The sequence below is a fragment of the Carcharodon carcharias genome, chromosome 10, assembly GCF_017639515.1.
Source record: "Carcharodon carcharias isolate sCarCar2 chromosome 10, sCarCar2.pri, whole genome shotgun sequence".
NCBI lineage: Eukaryota > Metazoa > Chordata > Chondrichthyes > Lamniformes > Lamnidae > Carcharodon > Carcharodon carcharias.
In genome coordinates, this window is record NC_054476.1 from 12,037,874 (window position 1) to 12,056,018 (window position 18,145).

An 18,145-nucleotide genomic window follows, 5' to 3' on the forward strand; every position below is an offset into this window, starting at 1 on the left:
AAAAACCTGTCTAACTCAGCCTTTAATATATTATAGTCTATTGATATACTATAATTATTATAAATTGAGGCTGTTCTCCTTGCAGAAGAGAAAGTTGAGAGGAAATTTGATAAAAGCATTCAAAACTATAGGGGGTCTGAACAGAGTAGATAGGGAGGAAGCGTTTTCCATTGGTGAAAGGATCGAGAACATGTGGACACCGATTTAATTGACAAAAGCAGCAATACCAACATGGGGATTTTTTTTATGCAGTGAGTTATTAGGATCTGGAATGCACTGCCTGAAAGTATGGTGGAGGCAGATTCAATTGTGGCTTTCAAAAGAGAACTGGGTCATTATCTGTCGGAAAAATTTGCGAGGCTACCGGGGAGGGGGGGGGGAACGGGACTAGGTGAGTGAATTGCTCTTGCAGAGAGCTGGGACAGACGTGGCAGCTGAAATGCCTCCTCTTGCATTGCAGCCACTCTGATTCTATAATATAAAAGGTTAAGTAATCTCTTCTCATAATAAACATGTCAACTTTGATATTTTTCAAATCATGATGTTTGTGCATAAGTATAACAAGAGAAATAATATATATTTGCGTATTGTTGCAGCTTGTTGCACTGTGCGGTCCTTTGAGATTCACATGCGGCTGCACATGCCGCATCTTAAAGAGAAGGTTGCTTGTGCTCGGCCTGTTTGTTTCCTGCACAGAACATTTCTGATTGCTGCACAGCCACACACACCACGTAGTTTAGACGGAATATTGCAGATGAGGTTAAGTTCTGCTTTGGATAGTAACAGTTCACTAAGGGAATTAATTTTCCCATTCTGAAGAAAGATACTGCTTGGTAAGGTAAATTAATCCTGGGGAGAAAAAGCTAGTCAGCAAAATGCCTCTAACTGAATACAGGCCTTAATCTGCAGCATCTAAAAACACTGAAATCCGAACTTCAGTGGAGAAGGATTTCAGCCACGTACTCAAATCAAATTCTGGGAAGGAGGGTACATGGAAGTGTTTTACACCTTTCAAACAGCTTACTCTTAGGTGAACTTTTCGTCTTCTTCCTAATACAAATATTAGGTATCACCAGACACAAATGGATTTTTATATTTTGTTAAATAATTTGTTGTTTAAACTTCCCTTCCTCTCCTGAAGAAGACACCATTTCTTGCTGAGATATGGCAGGCTATTCAATCACGGGGGCATCACAGCCCAGCCGGTCTGACTCTTCTCTCATATCCAGGCGTGCACATGTACACACAACTGGCATCAAAAAAATAACAGTCAAAAGTAGGAACATTTTTCTCCTGAACCCAAGGATGCTAGGGATAACTGCCATACTCAAATAGCTGTCTTAGTTGCAACCAGCTAACTTGGCAAGCTAGAAATCAAACCTGGAACTTGCGGAGTTCTATGGATTACTTGCAGTCTTTACATAACAAATCATTGGGGGAAGCTTGAATAGTTACATGTTTTAATTGCCAGCAATTAAGCCGAAACAGATAACAAATCTGCTTAACAGTAACACATCAGTCCAAGAGCAATATTTAGACTGTTGCATTTTAATCTAATTGATTGCCTGTTTACAAGATTCTATTAACAAATTGAACTTAAATTACATATGAAATTTTTATTGCTTTTTAATGCATTTTGCAATCGTAGAATCATACAGCATTGAATGAAGCCATTCAACACGACATGCCTAATTAGTCCCACTCCCTGCCCTATCCCAATACTCTTGTAATTTGTTACTTCTCATGTAAGTACCCAATTCATATTTGAAACTTATTACCGAACTTGCTACCTATACCCTTTCGGACGATGCATTCCAGATGAACAAACTCCCTGTGCGAATTTTTTTCCTCATCTCCCCTCTGGTTCTTTTTGCCAATTATCTTCAATCTGTGCCCTGTTACTGACCCACCTGCCAGTGGAAATAGTTTCTTCATTACCAAGACCCCTCAAATTTAAGCACCTTCAATTCAATCTCCCTTTACCTTAATCTGTTTAAAAAGAGAACAATCTCAGCTTCTTTACTCACTACACATAACTCAAGTCCCTCATCCCTGGGATCATTCCAGTAAATCTCTTCTTGTGGCCTTAATGTTGAATTAATTTCCAAAATTCAAGATAAGGGAATCAAATTTACATCTTTTTACCTTTTCATTTTTTCTCTGCACCCAACGTTTATGCTCATCTTCTGCAAGAATTTTCTTCCTTTCAAGCTCTTCTTGCTCTTTTAATTTTGTTTGTTTTAATATCATCTCCTGTAACAAACAAAGTTTGTTTTGCATTCAAAACTTATGAAAAACTAGAGAACATTTAATCCTTAATGTTTATGGGAAACATTTAAGTTTTATATTTTAGGCTGCATCAAGGCATGTGTTAGGTGCAAGCATGGAAAGCTATACAGTCCATCTTAATTAGGCTATTTAGAAAGATCCTAATTTTTGTCATCATTTAATTGCTTCTTAAAAGAATCCAAGGTTTTGCCTCCTCTACACCAACTGGAGAACACCATTGTTTTTTGACACATTAGAGTATTGCAACATTTCACAAGTAGCCTCTTTTATAAAGAAACATGGGGCAGGATTTTTTGCTCGGTGTGCGGAAGCACGCCTGACCCACTCGAGCATGAAACAGCGCATGGTGACGTCAGGCGAGGGTCCCAATGTCATGGTGCACTCGCACGATATTTCAGACAATGGCTGCGCACGAGAGTTGGCAGCGCGCCCACACCAACAATTAAGAGACCTACTAGGGCTATTAACGTAATAATCAACGGTGATTTTTTTTTTTTTGTTGCCTGTCCAACGTTATGGTTGGCTGGTGAGCGAATCGGCCAGGCCTCTTTGAGAAACCCTCGTCTAAGGGCGGGATGATGCTTTCAGTATTAATTTTAAAAAAGGATAAAAACGTTTGGACAGAATTTCCATCAGCCGTATATACAGGTGACTGACCCTGATGCGTGGACATTTTTTTCGGCATTTGAAAATCTTTATTTGAATTCTTCAGCTCCCTCAGGCAGCTCTCTGCGTTCAGGGAGCTTTCTGTGAGCGCCCCAGCCCACCCTCACAGACTTCAGTGCTCACCCTCCTCCCGCACCCCCCACCCCAGCAGCGCTGAGCATTTCAGCGCGCCTTTCACACTGGCTGGCCGTTAATTGGTCAGACAGTGTGAAATCGCAGTCGGGTGGGGGGTGCCGTGATCGCGGGCAGTTTCCTGGCCGCTCCCAGGCACGCCGACTACGCCCACACACTGAACTCAAAATCCTGCCCATAGTAGCAGGAGTAGGCCATTCAGCCCCTCGAGCTTACTCTGCCATTCAACTAGATGATGGCTGATGGTCTACTTCAATGCCATTTTCTGGCACTATTGCCATATCCCTTAATTTATTTGTATCTAGAAATCTATCATTCTCTGTCTTGAACATACTCAATGGCTGAGCTTCCACAGCCCTCTGGGGTAGAGAATTCCAAAGATTCACCACTCTCTGAGTGAAGAAATTCCTCCTCATCTCAGTCCTAAATGATTTGTCCATTATTTTGAGGCTGTGCCCCCTGGTTCTAGGCTGCAACCCCAGCCGGGTGAAACATCCTTTCTGAATCTACCCTGTTGAACCCCTCAAGAAATTTGAATTTTTCAATGAGATCACTTCTCATTCTTCTAAACTCGAGAATATTGATTTATTCACAAATGATTGGTTGCCTTAACCAATATATTTGGAATAACACAGATCTAATATTCTTCTCTCAGAAGGTGGTGAATCTGTGGAATCATTTACTGCAGAGCGCTATAGGGGCTGGGTCGTTAAGTATATTCAAGGTAGAGATAGACAGATTTTTAGTCAGTAAGGGAATCAAGGGCTATGGGGAAAAGGCAGGAAAGTGGAGTTGAGGATTATCAGATCAGTCATGATCTCTCTGAATGGTGGAGCAGACTCGATGGGCCGAATGGCCTACTTCTGCTCCTACGTCTTATGGTCTTTCAATTAGCATTCTCATAACAATACCCACCAAATGGAAAATCATTTTTGATGAATTGGAGAGTTAATTCACATTTTCTGTGTAATGCATTCTGTGTCATCATCCGCACCCCGGTATGCCCAACCCAGTGCAACAGTCCCACAGATTCTTGGCTTATTCTGTAAGATAATGTGTGTATATAGTGCTTGGTGCAACACATCAATGACATGGCTTGCAGGCTAATTACTAGCTACAACTGAATTTCAAATGAGGTAAGGCAAGCCTCTTGATTGCTACAACTTTATTTAATGGTTTAAATTGCTACTGTTACTAGAATTTCTCTAATCAGTTCAAGTACCTTGAAGCAAATAAGACTGGTTATGTCAGGTAAATAAAGAAAGCAGGCAATAACCGAGCTTCACTTCACCATGAAAAGCTCTCACACTCAGAAAAACACTCGATTAACATTTGCAATAACTTAATGTAATTCTTGTAGAGACTTGTCGTGGATAAAATAAATTGTCAAAATACTATCACTGATATTATGAAACATAAAAGTCGAAGAAAACTCGTGTTAAATCTAACCGGATTGGATTGTATAATTTATACCAATAACATAGGAGAAATCAATCCAAAATTATTTCCGGCTAACAGAAAAATCAATGTGAATTCAATTGCTGCCAGTTCGGGAGGGGATTTTTCACAGTAAGTAAAATGGTCTGCACTGTAGTCAATTTAAATAATATTCACACTTAAATCTTCCCACTGCTCTTTGCATCTCAAAGATATTTCAGTGCAACAAATTTAACTTGCTTAGGTTTGTTCCTGAAGTTATTTTTATTCTTTCCATACCTCACAAGCATCCCATAACTATAAAGCAGCCAGTAAATTGTGTGAAACAAGCATCCTGTTGGAATTTCATTCTAATCTACTAATTTGTTATGGAATCAACATTATTCACAACAGATGTTTAATGTCTTTATTTGATAAACTTTAGCTATGCTTTTGTTTCTAGAGTAACGAACTGAAACCAAAGAACAATAGGGCAACAGTACAATTTACTACAAAAGTAATCTTTCAAGTTTAGTGGCAAAGACATGTTAACCGAAGCACTCGCCTGTTGAGATTTGTTTTGTATTTTAATGCGTTCTTCCTTTGCTTTCTTGATAAGCCACTTCTCCCAGGCAGTAAGTTCAACTTCCCTAAGACGTTGCTCCTCCCCTTCACTTAGTTTTGTCTTTCTTAATGAAGCTTTAAATCTTTGGAACAAATAAATTACTTTATTACAGATTTTATACAATACATTGCCTGATGCAGACATTAAGTGCATAAGCACTCGAAAATATAAGCACAAGAACAATGTAAGAATCAGATTCATCTCAATTTTATGGATCCTTGATAACATGCACAGAAAGTAAAAAGCAAAGTGATTTTCCCAAACTACATCCTATCAAGCAATGATATACAACATAATTCAAGAGCATTACACATGAGTAGATAAGAAATCAACACAGCATTCATATTACAGCTACCATTCAAAGGCCAATAGATATAGAGGCACCAGGCTGTCAAATAAATGGACCTCTGGAACCTTCTCATATAAATTTGGAATTATGGTGCTACAAATTTCAACAGTATGTTTTGTTCCACAGAAATCTGGGGACTGTCTTTGTGCTAGGCTGCTTCTGTATTCATTAGTAACATTTTTAAAAAATTCTTTCATGGATGTGCGATTCACTGGTAAGGTCAGCATTTATTGTCCAGCATTTATTTATCCCCAATTGCCCTCTAGAAAGTGGTGGTGAGCTGTCTTTTTGAACTGCTGCAGTCCATGTTATGTAGGTAAATGCACAGTGCTGTTTCTTACACAGTTTGGATACAATTGTGTGGCTTGCTAGGCCATTTCAGAGGGCAGTTAAAGAGTTAACCACTGGAGAGACGGACTGGGTAATTACAGCAGATTTCATTCCCTAAAGGACATTAGTGAGCCAGGTAGATTTTTCAAACAATTTGGTATATTCATGATCACCAATATTGATAATATTTTATTCCAGATTTATTTAACTAACTGAACTAAAATTCCCACTGGGATTTGAAGCCATGTCTCCAAATCAGTAATCCATCCCCCTAGGTTACCACAACAGTAACATCATTACTGGACCACCGTACCCTTACTTTGCAAGGGCAGGAAAATTAGAGTATAAAGGCACCTTCATAAATTTTTGGTACAGATTCTGACCATGTAAAAATTATGCAGTGTCCAAAATAAATTAATTCAGTGCTGTGCAGTTTAATTTTATGATACCCATTGTTAGGAGTATTTAGTGAAATAATCAGTTCCAATAAGAGAAATCAATTACTTCAATTACTACAGGATTGTGTTTTCATTAGTTTCTCAGATCTTAGGTGGCTCTCTGTGATTCGCATAGTGGGTTCTGAACCAGTAGAATTTTAAACCACTGGAATGGGTTGTGCAATCATGATAGGTAGTGTTAGTAGTCCTAGTTTGTGTCATTTGTAAGGCAGCAATATATAAACAACTTGAGTCTAAAACTTTTAGTCTAAAGCTGAAATGCTGAATTGAAGACCATAAATTAATTCTTTACTGGTTGGGCCACATTTGCACTAATTCCACTTCATTTACTGCATGGAGAACTGATATCTGAACCAACCACTCCTCATTAAGTTCTTTTTGGCCCCTTCACAATTTTCCCATGCTTTTCTTGAGATTTTCTCCTGTTCCCTCCTGAAGGTATGGTTGAACTAGAAAAGCAATTTAGAAAATTAATAACCCATAACAGATCTGACAGCTGCACAGTTGAATGATGTACCTGGATGTTTTTGGTCTCACAGGAGTAAATGCTGTTGATCTTTTTGACACATCACTTCTCTGTTTATTTGCAGCAGGTGTCACCTCGCGATTTGAAGCTTGACTTGTAGGTGTCATGGGGGCCTCATTCTCCCCCTCCTCACTTTCATAGCTGTCATGATAAATAGGAGAGAGCAGAGAAGTGGTGGAGTCTCTTGAAAACTCCAAATTACAACTCTTGTGCAGGCTTTCTCTTTTCAACAAACTGTTGTGTCTAGGTGGAACCAGAATTGTAGATTAGAATTTTACAAATGTTATTTGGAACAAACTTACTGCATATTGTTTTGCAAGCATTCCTTAAGTTTCACAAAGCTCTATGACAAGGTTTATTTGTACCATGAAATAACTGTTATGTCCTGACATTACATCTTATGAATGACATGATGTAAATGGCAAACACTGAGAGAACAATTTATGGTACAGCTGGTTGGTACAACTTTATTCAACTCATTTTAAATAATTATAAACACACTTATGCTGCACTGGGGAATTCAGGCTATGATTAAACAGAATAAGCCTGCAAATCAAATTCCAAGCTGACACATTATCTATGTGTAATCTACTGAACTGTAACTACGAAAGCAAATTGTTAATAAGGCTTAATGAAGAAATTAGGCCCATTTCTGAGTGAGAGAGCAGCCCATTTTAGTTTCAGCTAGCAACTAAACTGGGTTTGAAAAAACAATGTCTGCAATCAATTAGAATGCTTTGGCCATTGAAAGGAGTGAGTGTGAATATTGATTACAATAAGGCAGAGATTTAAAAAATTAGTTCAATAATTATTATTTACTTCAAGTTAGAAATGATCTTTATATATAAAATAAAAATACTACATCACAGGCTATATACATAGTTTTCCAGTTAAAAATAAGCAGAAAGCAAAACTATTGTGCTTAGAGAGAACTGTACTGTATATATAAAGTAAATGAGAACTGCAGATAGTGTTGAATGATTGGATCAGATATGAATCCTTTATTCAGAATTGTTTGTAAGCTAGAAGTAGCCCGGTACAGCACTGTGTTCAGTGTCTTATGGACCAACTTTCAATGCATAAGGGATTCTGGAATATCAGCACAATAAAAGGATACAATAGCTTTAAGTCACAACAGAAGCAGAAAATTATTAAAATACACAAGTTAATGTTCCAAGTAGACTATTCCTCAGAAATGAAATGAAAAGATAAATGAGCATTTCAGTACAATCAAAAAAGGAGAAAACAGACACTCCAATAAGAGGGCATTCATGGGTTAAATGACTCCCAAACTGCTGAAAAGGGGGCAATTCTTAGGCTATTTTCGTGTGGGGCTGAAAGACATTAAGAAATAAAAAAAGGGGTCTACAAAGAAAAAGGGGTAAAAATAGAGAAAAGTGGGGAGGGTGGAGAGAGAAAGTCTGTGGATGCAGGTCTACAGTGAAAACTGAAATGCTGACAGTATATCTATCTCACAAAAAGGACAGGTCAACAGCAACAGCATTGGTCCCTCACTAGAACTTGTCTTGTGCCAAGGGTCCTGTACCCAGATCTTCAGGTCATCTTCCCTTTCCTCAGACAGAAACAGCAGCCACCACACTCCACCAAACCACCCTCACCCCACCAGCATTCGTTACCATAGGTTCAATGTTCAGTCCAGAAGGCTGTAGTATATCAAGGAGAAAAATGGAACTGCTCCTGAAACTTGCACTGAACCTTGGCTGAGACATTGCAAGGGAACAAAGAACAAGGTCAGAATGAGAGTGAGAGGGTGACCTACAGGTAACTTGGAGCCTCACTTGTAGAAAGAAGAGTGTGTTCAGCAAATCAATTATATAATTGCATTTTGTTTTCCCAATGTTGAATAGACCACAGTGATAAGTGAATACAGTGGATTGGAGGAAGTGCATGTAGTTGCAGTTTTGCAAAAAAGAACTTCTTGGGTTCTTGGGCAGCAGCGCAGGAAGACGTGTTGTGCTTGCTGAGATTGCAAAGGATCAGGGAAAGAAAATTAAACTTGGGGTGGTTAAACACTGAACGAGACTATCCAAGAGAAAATGTCTCTCCAGGAAATAAAACCGAGTAGTCAAGAGTGCATGGTGCTGCAGTCATGTTGTAGGTGGCAGAAATGGCAGATGATCTGGCAAATTCAGAGGCTGCTAGGAGACAATGAAGAATAGGACAGGTGAGGACATGGGCAACACAGTCACTGATGTGAATGGAGGAAATGGGGTGAGAACAGAAGTACTGAAAATATTGCTGACGCAGTAGAGGATTTGGTCAACCACTGTTGGGAGGAAAACTTTCATTGAAAATGGAGAACATTTAATTTATGGTTGGCTAAAATGCAAGGTATACCTGGATTCCTTCTGTCTCCGTGGAGTAGAAACTACTGGCTCTTTTGAAGCATTCTCTTTCCAGGTCCTTGGTGTATATTCTGATTCTCTGCTTGAGAGTTTGTTTGCCTGCTTGTTTGGAGCTTCATTTTCCTCATCTTCACTTTCATAACTTTCATGATAAATGGGAGACAGCAGAGATGAAGTGGAATCACCCGAAGAGGATAAGTCACAACTCTTGGATTGGACCTCAATTTCTGACCTACTGTTTTGCTCATATGGATCTGAATAAGAATCTTGTGTTTTCAAATCTTTTTCACTTAATATTGAAGACATTCTTCACAGAAACTCTTCTGGTCAAAATAAAGATAATATCAGATGAGTAGGGCTTCAAAAAAATGATGCCAACCTTTATTAGAGATTTGCAAAATATATTTTACGAATATTGTATTTTTAAAAATTTATTATTTCACAGGATGTGTTTCTGGCTAGGCCAGCAGTTATTGCCCATCCCTAATTGCCGTTAAGAAGATGGTGGTGAGCCACCTTCTTGAACTGCTGCAGTATATGTGGTTTAGGTCCATCCACAGTGCTGTTAGGAAGGGAGTTTCAGGATTTTTGACCCAGCGATAGTGAAGGGGCGGCAATATAGTTTCAAGTCTGGATAGTGTGTGCTTGGAGGGGTGGTGTTTGGAAGGTGCTGTTGAAGGAGCCTTGGTGAGTTGCTGCAATGCATCTTTAGATGGCACACACTGCTGCCACTGTGCGTTGGTGGTGGAGGGAGTAGATGTTGGAGGTGGTGAATGGGGTGCCAGTCAATCATGGACTGCTTTGTCGTGGGTGGTGTCAAGCCTCTCAAGTGTTGTTGGAGCTGCACTCATCCAGGCAAGTGAAGAGTATTCCATCACTCTCCTGGCTTGTGCATTGTAGATAGTGGACAGGCTTCGGGGAGTCAAGAGGTGAGTTACTGACTTCAGAAGTCCTAACCTCTGAGCTGCTCTTGTAGCCACAGTATATATATAGCTGGTCTAGTTCAGTTTCTGGTCAATGAAAACCCTCCAGCTGTTGATAGTGGGGGATTAAGTGATGTTAATGCCATTGAATGTCAAGGGGAAGCGATTAGATTCTCTCTTGTTGGAGATGATCATTGCCTGGCACTTGTGTGGCACAAATGTCACATCAGCTGAAGCCGGAATGTTGTCCATGTCTTGCTGCGTATGGGCATGGACTGCTTCAGTATCTGAGTTGTTGCAAATGGTACTGAACATTGTGTAATCATCAGCAAACATCCCCACTTCTGGCCTTATGATGGAGGGAAGATCATTGATGAAGCAGCTGAAGATGGCTGGACCTAGGACACTACCCTAAGGAACTCCTGCAGTGATGGACTGAGACTGAGATGACTGACCTCCAACAACCACAACTATCTTCTTTTGTACGACTCCAACCAGTGAAGCATTTTCCCCCGATTCCCATTGACTCCAGTTTTGTTACGGCTTCTGGATGCCACACTCGGTCAAATGCTGCTTTGCTGCCAATGGCGGTCACACTCAGCTCACCTTCTGAGCTCAGCTCTTTTGTTCATGTTTAGACCAAGGCTGTAATGAGGTCAGGAGCTGAATGGCCTTGGCGGAACCCAAACTAAGCGTCAGTGAGCAGGTTTTGCTGAGCAAGTGCCACTCGATAGCACTGTCGATAAAACCTTCCATCACTTTGCTGATGATCGAGAGTAGTCAGGTTGGATTTGTCCTGCTTTTTGTGAACAGGACATAGCTAGGCAATTTTCCACACTGCCGGGTAGATTCTGTACTGCAGCAGCTTGGCTAGGGGCACAGCTAGTTCTGGAGCACATGTTTTCCGTAATACTGCCGGAATGTTGTCAGGGCCCATAGCCTTTGCAGTATCCAGTGCCTTCAGCCTTTTCTTGATATCACATTGAGTGAACTGAATTGGCCGAAGATTGGCATCTGTGACATTGGGACCTCAAGAGGAGGTCGAGATGGATCATCCACTCGGCACTTCTGGCTGAAGATGGTTGCAAGTGCTTCAGCCTTGTCTTTTGCACTGATGTTCTGGGCTCCCCCTCTCACTGAGATGAGAATACTTGTGGAGCCTCCTCCTTCAGTTAGTTGTTTAATTGTCCACCGCCATGCACAGCTGGATGTGGCAGGACTGCAGAGGTTAGATCAGATCTGTTGATTGTGGGATTGCTTAGCTCCGTGTATCGCATGCTACTTTCACTGTTTGGCACATAATTAGTCTTGTGCTGTAGCTTCACCAGGTTGACTCCTCATTTTTAGGTATGCCTGGTGCTGACCCTGGCATGCCCTCCTGCAATCTTCATTGAACCTGTGTTGATCCCTGCTTGATGGTAAACGGTAGAGTGGGAGATATGCCGGGCCATGAGGTTACAGATTGCGATTGTGTTGTGACAGTCATACTTACCTTGCCGTTGAGAGCGGAGGTCAGGAACATCAACTCCTGATGGGCCTTGAAGCTTTTGTGCATGTGCAGACCAGGAACGGGTTGTACATATGCAGATTGACATTTTACGTTCTTTGGGCCAATGCACTGTGCAGGAAGAAAAACAATGCAAAAACCTGGGTCAGGTGACCGGGAGTGTTGTGCCATGGAAGACGAGCGTCCCAGTTAGGGGACAGGGAGAGGTCCCAAAAGAAGATACTCAGAGAGGCAACAGGGACAGGAAAAGGTCTTAATTCAATTAAAAAGAGAGGAGTGCAGAAACCGACTCCAAACAGGGAAAGGGCGGTGGGGAGCAGCCTATGGTTGGTGACTCCATGCTGCGGGCCATTGGAGAAAAGGTGCCCCTTTGGAGTTCTGCTCAGCATGGCCGAAATTCTGAAGTTGCGCTTGTGAGTTGGTGCTTGGGTGCATACTCGGGAATCCAGGTAAATGGAATCTCAGGAGATGAGATTGAAACTCTGCGAGCTGGGCTGTCATTGATGCTGTCCGAGTCTGGTAATAGAGGGCGGTTCACAAGAAGCCCTGAAGATCCAAGAAGGCAGCAGAAGGTAGGTGAATCTGTGGTGTGGGCCTTGGGGCGAAGGTAGCCTTTGGAGCAGTGGTATTCTGCTCAGTACAGCCAAAGAGCTTAAGTTGTGTTTGTGAGTTGGGTGCTACTTGGGAATCCGGGGGAACCGAATCTCGGGAGACAAGACTGAAACCCTGCGAGGTGGGCCTTTGTTGATGCTGTTCGAGTTGGAGCTCCTTTGAAGGTGAAGACCGGAATTCCTCCTGAGAGAGACAGAGTTTCAGCGGGTTTGGCTGACTCATGGTGTTACTGAAATCTGGGTGGTTGTTGAGAGATCCATGGACTCTGTCTTGGTTGTAAATGCCATTTATTGCGTAGTGTGGTATGCTCGACCACAATTGGCTTGTTAATTCACATGTACCTCATACATACCCTGAATGTTGGAGCATAAGATAGATATTGTAAATTGTTTTATCCCTCCGATCTTGTATAATAAAGTTTATTTTTGTTCAAAATATCTGGAATCTTGTGGCTTCATTCAATCTCAAACTTTGCCTACTTTAAACAAAATGTTATTGGCCCCTAACCAAATGCTACCAAAAACCTGGGGGTCAGGTCAAGGATCATAACAGTTGTGTACAATTATGCTGCTGCTGATGGCCCACTGTGGCTCATGGATGCCCAACCTCAAGTTGCTCGATCTGTTTGAAATCTATCCCATTTAGCACGGGGGTATCCTCAAAGTGAGAAAGGGACTTCGTCTCCACAAGGACTGTGTGGTGGTCACTCTTACCAATACTGTACAGGTGCATCTGCGACAGGTAATTGTTGAGGACGAGGTCAATTAGGTTTTTCTCTCTTGTTGGTTCCTTCACCACCTACCCCAGACCCAGTCTAGCAGCTATGCCCTTTAGGACTCAGCCAGCTCAGTCAATTGTGGTGCTCCCAAGCCACTCTTGGTGGTGGGCATTGAAGTCCCCCACCAAAGTACATCCTGTGTCCTTCTCACCCTCAGTGCTTCTTCAAGTGGTGTTCAACACGAAGGGGTACTAATTAATCAGCTGAGGGGAGGCGGTAGGTGGCAATCAGCAGAAGGTTTCCTTGCCCATGTTTGACCTGATGCCATAAAGCTTCATGGGGTCCAGAGTCAATGTTGAGGACTCCCAGGGTAACTCCCTCCTGACTGTATACCACTGTGTCACCATGTCCGTTGAGTCTGTCCCGCCGGTGGGACAGGACGTAGCCAGGGATGGTGATGCTGGTGTCTGGGATGTTGTCTGCAAGGTTTGATTCCATGGGTAAGGTTATGTCAGGCTGCTGCTTGGTTAGTTGGGGCACAAGCCCCAAGATGTTACTGAGGAGGACTCTCCAGGGTTGACAGGGCTGGGTGTGCCATTGTCATTTTCAGTGCCTAGGTCAATGCCGGGTGGTGCGTCCAATTTAATTCCTTTCAGACTTGCACCAATTTGCTGTTGGTCTGGAGTCACATGTAGGCCAGACCAGGTAAGGATGGCAGATTTCCTTCCCTAAAGGACATCAGTGAACCTGATAGGTTTTTTCAACAATTCATAATGGTTTCATGACCACTATTACTGAAACTATCTTTTAATTCCATATTTTATTAATTGAATTCAAATTCCACCAGCTGCTGTGGTGGCATTTCAACCTGTGGAGATGGAGTGGGGGGTGGGGGGGGATGGTGGCGGTGGGAGTGGGGGCAGGGGGCAGGGGGAATGGGGGGCAATGGGGGCATGGGGACATGGGGGGGAATGGGGGCAAGGGGAGGGGCAATATGGAGGAGGGGAAGAGTGGGGATGTGGGGATGGGGATGTGGGGGTGTGGGGATGTGGGGGAAGGGGTGTGGGAATGTGGGGGTGGGGATGTGGGGGTGTGGATTTGGGGGTGTGGGGATGTGGGGGGGTTGGGTTTGGGAATGTGGGGATGGGGATGTGGGGATGTGGGGGGGGGGGTGGGGATGTGGGGGAAGGGGGGTGGGAATGTGGGGATGGGGATGTAGGGATGTGGGGGGTAGGGATGTAGGGGTGGGGATGTGGGAGGGGGGTATATGTGGGTGTGGGAGTGTGGGAGGGGGGTATATGTGGGAGTGGGGGTGTGGGAGGGGGGTATATGTGGGGGTGGGGGTGTGGGAGGGGGGTATATGTGGGGGTGGGGTGTGGGTGTGCGTATATGTGGGGGTGTGGGAGGGGGGTATATATGGGGGTGGGGTGGGGATGTGGGTATATGTGGGGGTGTGGGAGGGGAGTATATGTGGGGGTGGGGGTGTGGAAGGGGGATATATGTGGGGGTGGGGGTGTGGGAGGGGGTATATGTGGGGGTGGGGTGGGGATGTGGGTATATGTGGGGGTGGGGTGGGGATGTGGGTATATGTGGGGGTGTGGGAGGGGGGTATATGTGGGGGTGGGGGTGTGGGAGGGGGTATATGTGGGGGTGGGGTGGGGATGTGGGAGGGGGTATATGGGGGGGTGAGGTGGGGATGTGGGTATATGTGGGGGTGTGGGAGGGGGGTATATGTGGGGGTGGGGTGGGGAAGTGGGTATATGTGGGGGTGTGGGAGGGGGGTATATGTGGGGGTGGGGGTGTGGGAGGGGGTATATGTGGGGGTGTGGGAGGGGGGTATATGTGGGGGTGGGGGTGTGGGATGTGGGTATATGTGGGGGTGTGGGAGGGGGGTATATGTGGGGGTGGGGTGGGGATATGGGTATATGTGGGGGTGGGGGTGTGGGAGGGGGGTATATGTGGGGGTGGGGTGGGGATGTGGGTATATGTGGGGGTGTGGGAGGGGGGTATATGTGGGGGTGGGGGTGTGGGAGGGGGTATATGTGGGGGTGGGGTGGGGATGTGGGTATGGGTGGGGGTGTGGGAGGGGGTATATGTGGGGGTGGGGGTGTGGGAGGGGGTATATGTGGGGGTGGGGTGGGGATATGGGTATATGTGGGGGTGGGGGTGTGGGAGGGGGGTATATGTGGAGGTGGGGTGGGGGTGTGGGTATATGTGGGGGTGTGGGAGGGGGGTATATGTGGGGGTGGGGGTGTGGGAGGGGGTATATGTGGGGGTGGGGTGGGGATCTAGGTATATGTGGGGGTGGGGGTGTGGGAGGGGGGTATATGTGGGGGTGGGGTGGGGATGTGGGTATATGTGGGGGTGTGGGAGGGGGGTATATGTGGGGGTGGGGGTGTGGGAGGGGGGTATATGTGGGGGTGGGGTGGGGATGTGGGTATATGTGGGGGTGTGGGAGGGGGGTATATGTGGGGGTGGGGGTGTGGGAGGGGGTATATGTGGGGGTGGGGTGGGGATGTGGGTATATGTGGGGTGTGGGAGGGGGGTATATGTGGGGGTGGGGGTGTGGGAGGGGGTATATGTGGGGGTGGGGTGGGGATGTGGGTATATGTGGGGGTGTGGGAGGGGGGTATATGTGGGGGTGGGGGTGTGGGAGGGGGTATATGTGGGGGTGGGGTGGGGATATGGGTATATGTGGGGGTGGGGGTGTGGGAGGGGGGTATATGTGGGGGTGGGGTGGGGATGTGGGTATATGTGGGGGTGTGGGAGGGGGGTATATGTGGGGGTGGGGGCGTGGGTGTGGGAGGGGGTATATGGGGGGGTGGGGTGGGGATATGGGTATATGTGGGGGTGGGGGTGTGGGAGGGGGGTATATGGGGGGTGGGGTGGGGATGTGGGTAGATGTGGGGGTTGTGTGGGAGGGGGTATATGTGGGGGTGTGGGAGGGGGTATATGTGGGGGTGTGGGAGGGGGTATATGTGGGGGTGTGGGAAGGGGTATATGTGGGGGTGTGGGAAGGGGTATATGGGGGGTGGGGTGGGGATGTGGGTAGATGTGGGGGTGGGGGTGTGGGTATATGGGGGGTGGGGTGGGGATGTGGGGGTGGGGGTGTGGGAGGGGGTATATGGGGGGTGGGGATATGGGTATATGGGGGGTGGGGTGGGGATGTGGGTAGATGTGGGGGTGGGGGTGTGGGAGGGGGTATATGGGGGGTGGGGATATGGGTATATGGGGGGTGGGGATATGGGTATATGGGGGGTGGGGTGGGGATGTGGGTAGATGTGGGGGTGGGGGTGTGGGAGGGGGTATATGGGGGGTGGGGATATGGGTATATGGGGGGTGGGGTGGGGATGTGGGTAGATGTGGGGGTGGGGGGGTGGGAGGGGGTATATGGGGGGTGGGGATATGGGTATATGGGGGGTGGGGTGGGGATGTGGGTAGATGTGGGGGTGGGGGTGTGGGAGGGGGTATATGGGGGGTGGGGATATGGGTATATGGGGGGTGGGGTGGGGATGTGGGTAGATGTGGGAGTGGGGGTGTGGGAGGGGGTATATGGGGGGTGGGGATATGGGTATATGGGGGGTGGGGTGGGGATGTGGGTAGATGTGGGGGTGGGGGTGTGGGTGTGGGAGGGGGTATATGGGGGGTGGGGATATGGGTATATGGGGGGTGGGGTGGGGATGTGGGTAGATGTGGGGGTGGGGGTGGGGGTGTGGGAGGGGGTATATGGGGGGTGGGGATATGGGTATATGGGGGGTGGGGTGGGGATGTGGGTAGATGTGGGGGTGGGGGTGTGGGAGGGGGTATATGGGGGGTGGGGTGGGGATGTGGGTAGATGTGGGGGTGGGGGTGTGGGTATATGGGGGGTGGGGTGGGGATGTGGGTAGATGTGGGGGTGGGGGTGTGGGAGGGGGTATATGGGGGGTGGGGTGGGGATGTGGGTAGATGTGGGGGTGGGGGTGTGGGTATATGGGGGGTGGGGTGGGGATGTGGGTAGATGTGGGGGTGGGGGTGTGGGAGGGGGTATATGGGGGGTGGGGTGGGGATGTGGGTAGATGTGGGGGTGGGGGTGTGGGAGGGGGTATATGGGGGGTGGGGTGGGGATGTGGGTAGATGTGGGGGTGGGGGTGTGGGAGGGGGTATATGGGGGGTGGGGTGGGGATGTGGGTAGATGTGGGGGTGGGGGTGTGGGAGGGGGTATATGGGGGGTGGGGTGGGGATGTGGGTAGATGTGGGGGTGGGGGTGTGGGAGGGGGTATATGGGGGGTGGGGTGGGGATGTGGGTAGATGTGGGGGTGGGGGTGTGGGAGGGGGTATATGGGGGGTGGGGTGGGGATGTGGGTAGATGTGGGGGTGGGGGTGTGGGAGGGGGTATATGGGGGGTGGGGATATGGGTATATGGGGGGTGGGGTGGGGATGTGGGTAGATGTGGGGGTGGGGGTGTGGGAGGGGGTATATGGGGGGTGGGGTGGGGATGTGGGTAGATGTGGGGGTGGGGGTGTGGGAGGGGGTATATGGGGGGTGGGGTGGGGATGTGGGTAGATGTGGGGGTGGGGGTGTGGGAGGGGGTATATGGGGGGTGGGGATATGGGTATATGGGGGGTGGGGTGGGGATGTGGGTAGATGTGGGGGTGGGGGTGTGGGAGGGGGTATATGGGGGGTGGGGTGGGGATGTGGGTAGATGTGGGGGTTGTTGCCAACAGCAGCCATGCTCTGTGACCTGGAGCTGCTGATTTCACGGTGCAAAATAACCAGGCGGTTCTCCGATCCCCAAACCGCGGACAGACTCACCTGGCGGTCCCCGGGCCCTGTCTCCGGCTCCGGCTCCGTCTCCGGCTCCGGCTCCGGCTCCGGCCTCTCCCCCTCACCGCCCCGCTCTCCGGCCTCGGGGCGACGCTCCTCCATCTCCACCAATCATAGCGCACGCTCCCGCCCGGGGAGGGACGCGGGCCGACGTCATCTCCATGGCAACGCGTCGGGCCTAGCTGCCTGGAGAAGCCTTCGTCCCACTGACTCAGGAATGGGCCCTCACTGGATCTCTCAATCCACACTGGAAAAATAAGACAGCCAGCTCTATAATTCTCTTCTCGTTATTTTGCATTTGCTTTTCTTTATTGTTTGCTTTAACCTTTGCTCAAAAATTTAATCTCAAAACATATTGTGAACTACAAAACAGAAACAGACACAGAAATAGCTGGAAAAACTCAGCAGGTCTGGCAGCATCTGCA

At 47.0% G+C, this 18,145-nt stretch overlaps 1 protein-coding gene across 4 annotated transcripts in view; it reads right to left on the minus strand.

Moving 5' to 3' along the window:
* The window catches only part of LOC121282963 (coiled-coil domain-containing protein 34-like), a 29,186-nt gene extending 11,387 nt beyond the window's left edge, over positions 1-17,799 (minus strand). For 3 of the 4 annotated variants that reach the window (XM_041196811.1, XM_041196812.1, XM_041196809.1), the window contains exons 1-5: positions 17,709-17,799; positions 9,150-9,480; positions 6,783-7,034; positions 5,069-5,210; positions 2,146-2,253 (exon numbers count right to left, since the gene is read on the minus strand). In XM_041196811.1, the coding sequence (XP_041052745.1) occupies positions 2,146-2,253; positions 5,069-5,210; positions 6,783-7,034; positions 9,150-9,463 (816 nt within the window). In that variant the 5' untranslated portion in view covers positions 9,464-9,480; positions 17,709-17,799. The remainder of the gene's footprint in view (positions 1-2,145; positions 2,254-5,068; positions 5,211-6,782; positions 7,035-9,149; positions 9,481-17,708) is intronic. The other variant, XM_041196810.1, reaches the window with a different exon arrangement.
* Positions 17,800-18,145: the final 346 nt, after the last annotated feature.